Source organism: Xyrauchen texanus, chromosome 1 (genome assembly GCF_025860055.1).
Source record: "Xyrauchen texanus isolate HMW12.3.18 chromosome 1, RBS_HiC_50CHRs, whole genome shotgun sequence".
NCBI classification, from domain to species: Eukaryota; Metazoa; Chordata; class Actinopteri; order Cypriniformes; family Catostomidae; genus Xyrauchen; species Xyrauchen texanus.
The window spans coordinates 62,639,259-62,651,758 of NC_068276.1; the positions used below are offsets into that span (position 1 = coordinate 62,639,259).

The 12,500-nt window shown below is 37.6% G+C and overlaps 1 protein-coding gene across 7 annotated transcripts in view; it reads left to right on the top strand.

The window, feature by feature from the left end:
- The window catches only part of LOC127649456 (neurexin-2-like), a 600,635-nt gene that overhangs the window by 561,748 nt on the left and 26,387 nt on the right, over window positions 1–12,500 (top strand). For 6 of the 7 annotated variants that reach the window (XM_052134552.1, XM_052134585.1, XM_052134561.1 and 3 more), the window contains one exon: window positions 7,363–7,452. The exons of the other annotated variant lie outside the window; for it this stretch is intronic. In XM_052134552.1, the coding sequence (XP_051990512.1) occupies window positions 7,363–7,452 (90 nt within the window). The remainder of the gene's footprint in view (window positions 1–7,362; window positions 7,453–12,500) is intronic. 7 annotated transcript variants of the gene reach the window in all.

The following is a 12,500-nucleotide window of genomic DNA, read 5'->3' on the forward strand; positions in this document are numbered from 1 at the left end:
TCGGACCATCTGGAAGAGGCAATAACATGTCAGAGAATTGTCCTTGCAACTTGACAAACTCAGTGACTTGTGACTGTGAGAGGTGGTCTCCACAAGTGACCGGGGTGACTCGATTGGTGTTTTATAAGTTCATGGTCTGAGCTCCTCCCTCTCCAGAACCACTGTCAACAAAGTCACGGGGACCGCCTCTCTCCATGGTTTTAGGAGATTGAGGTGGTAAATTTGATGTACTCTGCCTCTATCCATTCGTTTAACCTCATAAACGATTTCCCAGTCTCGTTGGTGACCTCAAAGGGACCTTGCCACTTGGTGAGTAATTTAGAGCTCGATGTGGGGAGTAATACAAAGACTTTATTTCCCGGTGCATATTCCTATACCCGAATACCCCTATTATACAGCCGGTTTTGATGTTCTTGAGCCTGGAGCAAATTCTCCTGTGTTAATTCCCCCAGTGTGTGGAGTTTTGCTCTCAAGTCAAGAACGTATTCAATCCTCCCGATTTTCCCATAGGACGTCAAGCACGGTCGATGCCCATACAATAATTTGAATTGGGAGAACCCCGTGGAAGCTTGCGGGACCTCTCGTAATGTAAATAATAGCGGCTCGAGCCACTTGTCCCAATTTCAAGCGTCTTGCACAATGCACGAACATACAAATCATATTTTTTTAGTGTCTGATTTAAATTGTTTAAACAAGCCATCCATTTGGGGGTAAAGGCTGGTCCAAATCTATTTAATCCCCAATAATTCATACAGTTTACATAGTTTTTGTGACATAAACGTTTTGCCCTGTTCAGTGAGGATTTATTTCGGAATCACCACCCAGGAAATTATTCTGAAAAGTGCTTCCACAACACTACATGCTGAGATGTTGCGCAGAGGTACTGCTTCTGGATATTACGCTGTGTAGTCCACCAGAACCAACACAAAGCGATACTCAAATGGCCTGACGAGGTTCATGGCAATTCTTTAGAAGAGGACCTCGATCAATGGGAGGGGGCACAGTGGTGCTTTTGGGGTGGCTGTGGGATTCCCCACCTGCGAACATCCCCACGAATGCCTGGCAAATAGAAACGGGCCATCAGAGAGTATAGTGTTTTACCCTGCCCTAAGTAACCCACCATTGGATTATAATGAGCCATCTGGAATAACATTTCCCTACTGCTTTTCGGTACATACAATTGGGTTGTATCCTACTTTGTCTGAGTGCCCTGTGCCACTCAATACAACCGATCCTTAACAACAGAAAAATACGGAAATGTGAGAGCATTTCCGCATTTTTCCAGAGGGAAATCCCCAGCAGGGAATCCTCTAAGGACTGGGGAAGCCCCCCTCCCTTACGTCCTCCTGACGTGTAACTAACATAGATGGCCTTGTCTCTGCCTCCCCAGTCTGCTCTTGGACTGCTCTTTTATATCCCTCTCAGCTCTCACTGCAAACACAAACTGCTGTTAGACATAAATTCCCACAGGTGTCAATCCTTACCGTTCTTCTTCACATGGCCTCGCTCTCCACAGAAATTGCTTGTTCACGCCCCCATCACCACACATTGTTTTTCTTGCTGTCTGTGATCAAAACTGAGACACACCAGCTGAGAATCACTGCTGTCCAGCATATAGAAGGCATATTTAGTCTGTCATAAATAAATATAAGTCTGTGAGAAACAGACATACAATGCTTTCAAAATGTCATATTGTGTTAAGATTCTAGGTCATGTGTAATTTTCACAACTAAAGCTTTCAGAAGATCAAGTCAAGTCATTTTTATTTGTATAGTGGTTTTCACAACACAAAAGCTGCTATACAGTAGATCAGGCATTTTCATAAAATGAAACTGTAATATCTATAAAGTCGTAGAGTCATCATTGTGTAGTTTGATTAAATATGAATTAGATTGTGTATAAAAATATATAAGAATTTAATTTAATATTTAGGTTCCCCAGGGTTAGGTTAGAAGTTCACATAGATGCAATTGTCCTTTGTTAATTGGCTAATGAAGGCTTTTGTTGGCAATTAAATGATAGTCTATGTTTTCCATTTCAAGAGTGTAGTCCATCAATAGACAAAGGTGATGAAGACAGAGATTAATGAGGTGCATCACAGTTCAACCGGCAGGTTATTTTGGTGAAGTTTGGTTTGGTCCATCCTAAATCCAAGGTTCAGGCAATGGCATATAAAGTATCCAATGTCTTACAGTTGGAGTGGCATCAGTTTATCCCCTGAAGTCCATCTTAATAGACTGAAGTGATGTCTGGCTGGCACAGGCTGTATTTAGTCATCATCATGTAGAGATACATAGCAGTGCAGTCCAACAACAAGCAGGAAAGGAGCTGGATCTGGCTGGCTCTGGTAACCTTGGGATATGAATCCCGAAGTTGAGACAGGGAAATAAATAAAATAATATTAGCGTAGATGCCATTACATTTTTTGCAGAGTTATAGATCATGATAAATATTTCTGGTTCCAGCAGACCTAACTAAAGCAGCCTAATTGTGGGTTGGAGGATAAATTAGGTGTATGTCTGGCTAAATGAGTTTAAGTCTAGACTAAAGACTAGATGAGTCTTTAGTCTAGACTTAAACTGAGGGAGTGTATCTGAGTCCCGAACAGTGTTTGGGAGACTATTCCATAGTTTAGGAGCCAAATATGAAAAGGATCTTCCTCCTTTTGTGGATTTTGATATTCTAGAAACTATTAACAGGCCAAAATGTTGTGATCGTAATGAACGTGATGGAATATAGTGTGACAGAAGATCACTTAAGTACTGCTGAGCTAGACCATACAAATCTTTGTACATAGTTTACAAAATGTTCAAATTAATACCAAATTTAATAGATGATAAAATGGGGCTAATATGATCATATTTCTTGGTTCTCGTCAGCACTCTGGCTGCTGCATTTTGAACCAATTGAAGTTTATTTATTGATCTTGCTGGACATCCTCCCAGTAATGCCTTACAATAATCTAGTATTAAGGTCATGAACACATGAATTAGTTTTTCGGCATCAGCAACAGAGACCATGTGTCGTAATTTAGTAAAGGACAGATTGGTATCAAATATAACACCTAAGTTCTTCGCTGTTGAAGATGATGTAACAGTAAATCCATCGAGAGTCAAATTATGTTTTAGCTGCTTATTTTTAGATGTTTTCGGTCCAATAACTAGTACCTCTATTTTGTCAGAATTTAATTGTAGGATATTACTGTCCGTTTCATTGATTCACTCTGCTAATTTGGAGAATTGTGAAATTTCATCATGTTTTGAAGAAATATAAAGTTGCATATCGTCGGCATAACAGTGGAAACTTATTCCACGATTCCTGATAATATCTCCCAGGGGAAGCATATACATGGAGAAAAGCAGAGGCCCTAAAACTGATCCCTGTGGCACTCCATATTTTACTTTTGTTTGGTTTGACAAGTCCTCATTTACATAAACAAAGTGGTAGCAGTCTGCTAAATATGACCTAAACCATGCTAATGCCACTCCACAAATTCCAACATAATTCTCCAGCCTATTCAAGAGAATGTTGTGATCTATCGTATCGAATGCAGCACTAAGATCTAAAAGCACTAGAAGAGAAAAGAAGCCGCGATCAGATGATAACTAATTTGTAACTCTGATAAGTGCAGTCTCTGTACTGTGATGAGGTCTAAATCCTGACTGAAATTCTTCATATATACTATTTCTCTGTAGAAATGAACCTATTTGGGAGGATACTACTTTTTCTAGTAATTTTTACATAAACAGGAGATTTTACATCGGTTTATAATAAGCCAGTGCTCCAGGATCAAGTTGTGGCTTCTTAATAATTGGTTTGATAACTGCCATTTTAAAGTTTCTTGGGACATGTCCTAAGCATAGCAAGGAGTTAATGATATTAAGAAGAGGTTCTGAGATTACAGGAGATACCTCTTTTAAGAGCTTAGTTGGTATAGGATCTAACAAACATGTTGTGGCTTTTGATGTTTCGATAAGTTTTGTTAGCTCTTCATGACCTGTGACAGAGAAGGATTGAAGTTGCACGTGAGGCAATTTATTAGACATTGTTTTCCGAGGTGCTATGACAGAAGATTGCATAATTCCAATTTTATTTCTGATTATTTCAATATTATCTGTAAAGAAATTCATGAAGTCATTACTCTTGTGCTGTGATGTAATATCCGGTTCTGTTGAGGCTTTATTCCTAACCAATTTAGCCACAGTACTGAATAAACATCTAGGATTGTTGTGGTTATTTTCTATGAGTTTACTAAAATATGCTGACCTGGCAGCTTTTAGTGCCTGTCTGTAGCTACAGACACTATCCTTCCATGCACCACGAAATACTTCTAATTTTGTATTTTTCCACATGCGCTCCATTTTCCAAGCTGCTCTCTTGAGAGCATGAGTGTGATCATTGTACCATGGTGCAGGGCTTATTTCCTTAATTTTCTTTAATCGAAGTGGGGTGACAATATCAAGAGTGCTAGAGAAGACTGCATTTATATTTTTTGTTATTTCATCAAGTTCTTCTAGGCTTTGGGGTTTATTGAGTATATGAGATAGATCTGGAAGATTATTAGTGAAGCTATCTTTAGTGGTGGAAAGAATAGTTCTACCTGAACGATAGCGTGGTGTAGATTGAGTAACATTATCTGATTGCAGCATACAAGAGACGAGGTAATGATCCGAGATGTCATCGCTCTGCTGCTAGATAATATATTTCTATATTATCAACATCAACTCCATATGAAAGAATTAAATCTAGCGTATGATTATGGCGATGAGTTGGTCCTGTTACATTTTGTCTGACTCCAAGAGAGTTGAGAATATCGATAAATGCTAATCCCAATGTATCATTTTCATTATCTATGTGAATGTTGAAGTCACCAACAATTAAGGCTCTATCTACAGTAACTACAAGATCTGATAAAAAATTTGCAAATTCACCAAGGAAATCAGAATAAGGCCCGGGTGATCTATGCATTGTAGCAAGGGTAAAAGAGATTTTTTATTTATAACTGACGGTGTCACATTAAGCATTATTAGTTCAAAAGTCTTACATTTATATCCTGTCCTCTGAGTAACACCAAAAACTTCACTGTAAATTGTAGCAACACCTCCTCCTCGACCCTTCAGACAAGGCTCATGTTTATAACAATAACCTGGGGGAGTAGATTCATTTAAACTAATATATTCATCCGGATTAAGCCAGGTTTCAGTCAAACAGAGCGCATCCAATCTATGATCTGTAATTATTTCATTAACAATTAGTGCTTTGGTAGAAAGAGATCTAATGTTTAGTAGCCCTATTTTTATATGATGTTTATTATATTTTGATGTGTATAAGTTTGACCTTAATAAAAAACATTCTAAATTATTTAGTGAGGGTATTGTGGTTGGTAGTTCAGGGGACAGACACAGTCTATATATGATATATGGGTGATACAGTCTCTGTTGTAGTTTATGTGACCTGTGTGACGTCTCAAGGCAGCTAGCAGACATTCGGATTAGCCAGTTTGTCTTCTTCCTGACCTGGGCCCCAGTTAGTCAAATACTATCATTATTAAGACTTGAGTTAAATTAATAATACTAATAAGATCTTTAATGATTTCAGAATTAAACCTCATGATTGTTGCTGAGATAAACAACATTTCACCATCTGACTAGACTGTATGTGCATTCCTCACAGCCACATTTTCATTTGTAGCAAATTAAATGCGCTGTCTACACTTACAAATGAATAATTTCAGCACCATGGACAGTTCATATAGATTCCCAGCAGTGTGTATCACACATGAACATGCACTTCAGCACCACGGACAGATTTTTTCAGATAAAGTTGATTTATTTACATATGTTCCCAGTTTATTTGCTCTCTGTAATAAATCTGAGGTGCTTGTATAGTGTGATGATGGGCTTCACACAAGAGATTTTGTTTAGATCATTTGCAGTCATGCTGCAGGAGCAATTAAGAATTTGTTACTGTATTGCCACTGACTTCATTACAGAGAGGAAAGATTGCTGTAGCTAATTAAAGAACTGACAAGTTTGATTGCACAAGAGCACAAACTCTCACATCACATCAGCTGACTTCAGCAGAGAGACAGACAGATGAGTACTGCAGTTATTATAGGATAGATAGATAGATAGATAGATAGATAGATAGATAGATAGATAGATAGATAGATAGATAGATAGATAGATAGATAGATAGATAGATAGATAGATAGATAGATAGATTGATTGATTGATTGATTGATTGATTGATTGATTGATTGATTGATTTATAACCAAAAATTTAAACTTAAAATATTATGAACTATATATTCAGACTTCAGACAGGTATTTGAATTTGCATGTATAATCGTATTTATAACTATGTAGTCAAACTTACATGTATGTATTTAGGATTTATAATGACATTTATAAATTTATAAGGATTTATAATGACATATTCTGGATGTATTAATATATATTCAAACTTTAAACAGAATTTATTTCTACACATTCCGAATGTAAAACTACATAATCAGGATTTTTAACTATTTACAATCATATTTATAGTTATATTTTTGAGTTTTTTTACTATATTCAGGATTTATTACTATATAATAGTATGTGCGTGCATGTGTGTAAGTGCGTGTGTGTGTATGTGTGTGTGTGCGTGTGTACGTGCATGTGTGTAAGTGTGTGTGTGCGTGTGTGTGTGCGTGTGTGTGTGTGTGTGTGTGTGCGTGTGTGGTGCGTGTGTGTGTGTGTGTGTGTGTATGTGCATGTGTGTATGTGTGTGTAGTGCATGTGTGTAAGTGTGTGTGTGTGTGTGTGTGTGTGTGTGTGTGTGTGTGTGTGTGTGTGTGTGTGCGTGTGTGCGTGTGTGAGTGTGTGTGCGTGCGTGCATGCATGTGTGTGTGTTTGTGTTGCTTTTCTGTTTTTACCTTCAAATTTAACAGGTTTGGTGTGATCCCATAAATATTACAATTACAAAACCCACAAGAATACTTTTGATTTGGATGTTATACAGAAAATGTCTTATTTTATGAAATGTGCAGTGTTGCTGTTTGATGTTGATATGCTGATATGAGAATATACTGTATGTACTTTTAACGATAATGAAATCAATTTGTGTTTGCTTTTGCTTTCCAACATTTAATATGACACTTTAATGCACTGTAATTACCCATAAGTAACTATTCAACCACTAAAATGACTCATAAATATGCTTAACTCATGAAAACAGACCTTGGTTAACTTTCTAACCTCTAAACCTGTGATTAAACCCTTGGGGATGTTTGTTTCACGACTAAATCTGATTTTAACCTGCTAAACTCTGACCTGACCTTCCAGATTGTAACCTGTTGAATTTGTTTGTTCTTCAAAGGGAACTTTGATAGTGAACGGCTGGCTATTGCTAGACAAAGAATCCCGTACCGACTCGGTCGGGTAGTTGACGAGTGGCTACTCGACAAAGGTAATTAAACATCACCAAACCCCACTAATGAACGAACTGTCTAACCACGCTAAACACGTCTCTGGTAGAAGTGCACGCCCATAGACGAAACGTAAAGTATTATTTCATGTTTAAACAAATAGAACTTGATTTGACTGTACACTGGTACATGTCTGATGAGGCTAAATATTAGGTAAGTCTTATATTACTCATAACTGTAACTTTATATCTGTGAACTCTTGTCAACTTTAAGAAGTGTTAATTAGTCTTGATTCGTGCATATGTCATTGTTCTCAGCTGCTAAATATTTATACTCCAAAGGAATTAGTTGTGTGGAGAATGTAATGACCAAACACTCCCACATATGGTCAAAATCCCTGAAATATTCAGATCTGTAGATGTTTAAATGATTTTAAATGGGTCTGCACTTCTCTAGAGTATTAACCTTTACAATAACCTCCACATAACCTTCCCTTAACCTCCAAAAAACACTCAGAACTGTTGTGAAATGTCCCTCCCTGATAGAAACTCATTCACAACAGTTCAGTCTAAACTCTTTAACAGTTAAAGGGACTCTATTTCACATCTGGAGTTTGCCGTCGTTTTTGCCTAAATTGATTCCAACTTTAACCCTTTGAGTCCAGAAAGTCCCAACTTCCTGTCCCACGTCTGTTTTCTGTTTGTGATGCTTTTTGTGAGGACAACCTGAGGGCAACAATTAAAGCCAGAAAATGTGTGAAATTTCATTTAGTTCTCTGAGCTTTCACCAGCGTCCAATACACAAAACCAAGGCGCAGTAGTGTCCATCTGTTACACAAAAAATATATATATATATATATATACATACTTTAAGGGTGGAAACAATTTGTTTGCGGTATAAAAATGCAATTATTTACTCAGAAAGTAAATGCCATATAAATTGAAGTTGGTATAAGAGGAATATCCCGGGTTCAAATCAACTTAAGCACTATCAACAGTATCTGTGAAGTAATGTTGATTATCAGAGAATATTATTGTGTCTCATTCCTCAAATAAAAATGCTGTTTTCTGTTACACTCTTACAATGGAAGTCTATGGGGCAAGTGTACCAGCGAGTTAAACGCAGATAACTGTATCTTGTGTTTTTGTTAAAGCACTTTTAACTATAGTGTATAAAAAGGATCATGCTTTATATAAGGTGCTTTATTTACCATGCACTAACTTTAAAATGCATACAATGCAATGTACTTATTGTGTAACTATATGCTGTTCTGCATAATACTAACATGTTTCACATTTGCTACTACTGAGGTTTAGGGTTGGGGTCAGGTTAACAGTGTAACTACAGATGTAATTAAATGCAGGTACTTCCAATGTAAGTGCAATGCAACAACACGTATGTACATAATAAGTACATTGTATCAGCTGTACAGAATAGTTCAAATCACCTCATACAAAAAGCAGCAACTGTGGGGCCAAGCACAGCATAGTAAGATCTGTTGCAAATATCTACAATCACACCTAGCATCTTTGGAGACTAATTTAAGTATGAAGATGAGATGACCCAAATTTGGGGAAGATCCGATGAACACAGTTGAAGGGGTTGAATGGTCTACAGGAAGTATGGCCCACCTTGGCAAAATTGGTATTCTGTACTTGGCATGAACCAAGGATTTTAAAGAGTCCAGACTTGTGACAATAGGTAAAAATATTTTTAAAACTATCAAAAACGAACTATTTTGACCTCTAGGTGCCTCTGGTCCCAAACTTCTCAAGTACCTTCAGGGCATAGTGCGGATGACACATACCATGTTTCGTAATGATACTCCAATGCATTTGCAAAATTGAGCATTTTACGATATTCGATATATGTAGCTGACATCTAATATGGCCAACATAGGATCAGTAGGCATCATTCGACTCTGTATGCCATTAGAATGTGTCGATACATTATATGAGAACGGTTTGGTCTATCAAAAAGCTTCTAATAGCGTGTGAGCTTTGTCAACTGTAGATCTAAACAAAATACTATGAACGATTTATACGTTCAAAATATTCCATTGAAATTGTGGAAAATCTTGTTGTTGTAATTTGTAACCACGGTGTCCATTTGACCTGGCATGAGCCAATGAATAAGAGGAAAACAACAATTTTGTTTCTAAACCATTTGCTTCCATAGTTATTAGCCTAACCGTAAGTGCAACTTTGAACTCTTGGTGGCGCTAGAGAGTTTAAGATGAAGACTCCAAATCTGCCACCAGGAATGTTCAGACTCTCCCCTACTAGTGTGCCAAATTTCACAACATTTTACCATACAGTTCTATGGGCTGCCATAGACCCCCAGCCAGAGGAGGAAGAGCACTAACAGATATTATAGCAACTATATGTAAAAAAATAAAGAAATAAAATAAAAAAAGTTTCCAGGTTTACCACATTTACATGTGTGGGAGAACACTTGTATCACACTAGTCTCATGTAAATTAGTATAATATTTCAGATTTGTGGCTATACAGTCGAAACAATGTGTATTTTAACATACAGTGCCTTACACCATTGACTTATTGACTTACGTACACATGACTTATGTGTGTTGCATTCTAACTGAGGGACGAGTTGAAATCATTTCTTTGGGAATCAGCAGCATGTCACAGATGTGGATAGAGCTTTAACTGTATGGATGGGAGACTGAAGTGGCAGAAGAGTGTGTGTGCGACACTGTTTGTAGGGGACGATCTGTCACTCAAAGGGTTAAAAGTGTTGTCAGCTTTTATTAACAAGGAAACATAAATATTTAAGCAGAATGAACCAGCCAACAGAGAATCAACCTCACCACTCCTATAAACCCTGAGGGCCGCCCGTTGTTTCCCTTCAGCCAATAGGAGTTGAGCTTTAGACGATTCGACGATATTGAAGCCCTCAGTCATAAACCTGTTTCTAAACGCACATAACTCACGAGAACGGCAAAAATCTGTTGAAGTGTAATGAGCTAGTGTGATGACGCATCTAAACACATTGCCAATAACACACGGACAGTTCTGTAATTGGATTGGTTAATGAAGGTTCTTTTACCAGATAACCTCTCTCGACCAACTCACTTCCTCTACCCTAAGAAACTCAGAGGGTTAAACTTACTAATGAACTTGTGTTGAAAGGATTTGTACATAATTGGATGAATAAATGTTCAATCCGTTGGAGAGAATATGGTCCCTTTAACGTTTACTGCTACATGTTTGAATATGGCGTTTATGTATGATATACTGTATTTATTCACTGTTGCTCAAATGCATTACTGTATATGTTTTTGTTTGAACTATTTATGGACTTTTAGGATTCAAATCAAAATGGACCGTTTTTACTTGCCTGGTCACTTTATTGTGAACGATTCATCCAAATAACTCAATCTTCGTCGTCTTAAGCTTTTATCAAAATGTCATAACTTCACCGAGCCCCATTATCTGATTGGATGACATTGACCAATAGTGAAGCCCCGCCCTACATTATTGTCAATATGTCACACTACGGAACTGAAACGAGTTTTCAATGCAGTTTCATGATGCTTTTCTGGGTCCTTCACACATCTGATCAACCCGGCAGTCAGAAAATGTCACAAAATGTAAAAATGTGAAATGGTGAGTTCAAAGAGGTCGTGCGGTCAGTCGGAGAGAGAACATCTCCTCTCATCACAGGTTTACTGCAGAGAATCACAACTCTGATGATCTGAAAACAGTACTTCATCTCAGCTGTCTCTCTCTCTCTCGCTCTCAGACGTCGAGTTTGATCAAACAGAACGTTCTGGAGGTGTGATGGTGCTGCTGTTATGAATGCAGAATGGCAGCACCTCCACACAGCTCAATAAAGAGGAAAAATAGCGTTTTACAGCAAAATCCCTGTTTCATAAGCATATAAACGTCTCCTGTGACTGTACATCGCTCCTCATGTCCTGTATCTGTCCTCTGACACCACAGACAGCGCTTGAGAGAGAGACAGACAGGGAGAGATTACGTATAGTTGCAGTGAATCCATTTCTTTGTGTTGTTTATGTCGGCTCGTGAGGAAACTCGAGCCTGTTTTATAGACGGCAGGAATGTGTTTGTGGCAGCAGTTGAGCTCTGAACACTTTCTCTTTTAAACGACTCACGAGACACAAACAACACACATTTCTATTAGAGAGACAGAACTTTCTAGAAAGCACATCCATTTCCACACAACTCCTGCAGAAACGGCGTCTCTGGAGATTCCTCCCAGACTAGCACTTATACAGCTGCGACAGCATATAAATGACACGATCCGTCATCATCTTACAAACCTTTGATCTAAAGACTCGTGCATTTGAATCTCCAAGAACAACCTCAGATCAACAGATTCATTAACAGATTCATCAACAGATTCATCAACAGATTCATCAACAGATTCATCAACAGATTCATTAACAGATTCATCAACAGATTCATTAACAGATTCATTAACAGATTCATTAACAGATTCATTAACAGATTCATCAACAGATTCATTAACAGATTCATCAACAGATTCATCAACAGATTCATTAACAGATTCATCAACAGATTCATTAACAGATTCATTAACAGATTCATCAACAGATTCATCAACAGATTAATTAACAGATTCATCAACAGATTCATCAACAGATTCATCAGCAGATTCATCAACAGATTCATCAACAGATTCATCAACAGATTCATTAACAGATTCATCAACAGATTCATCAACAGATTCATCAGCAGATTCATCAACAGATTCATCAACAGATTCATCAGCAGATTCATCAACAGATTCATCAACAGATTCATCAGCAGATTCATCAGCAGATTCATCAACAGATTCATCAACAGATTCATCAACAGATTCATCAGCAGATTCATCAACAGATTCATCAACAGATTCATCAACAGATTCATCAACAGATTCATCAACAGATTCATCAACAGATTCATCAACAGATTCATCAACAGATTCATCAACAGATTCATCAACAGATTCATCAACAGATTCATTCCATCTGTGTCTTTGTCAAATCCTCAAGAGTATGAATCTAATATCTGATACTGATTCTATTAATGTTCCCCAAG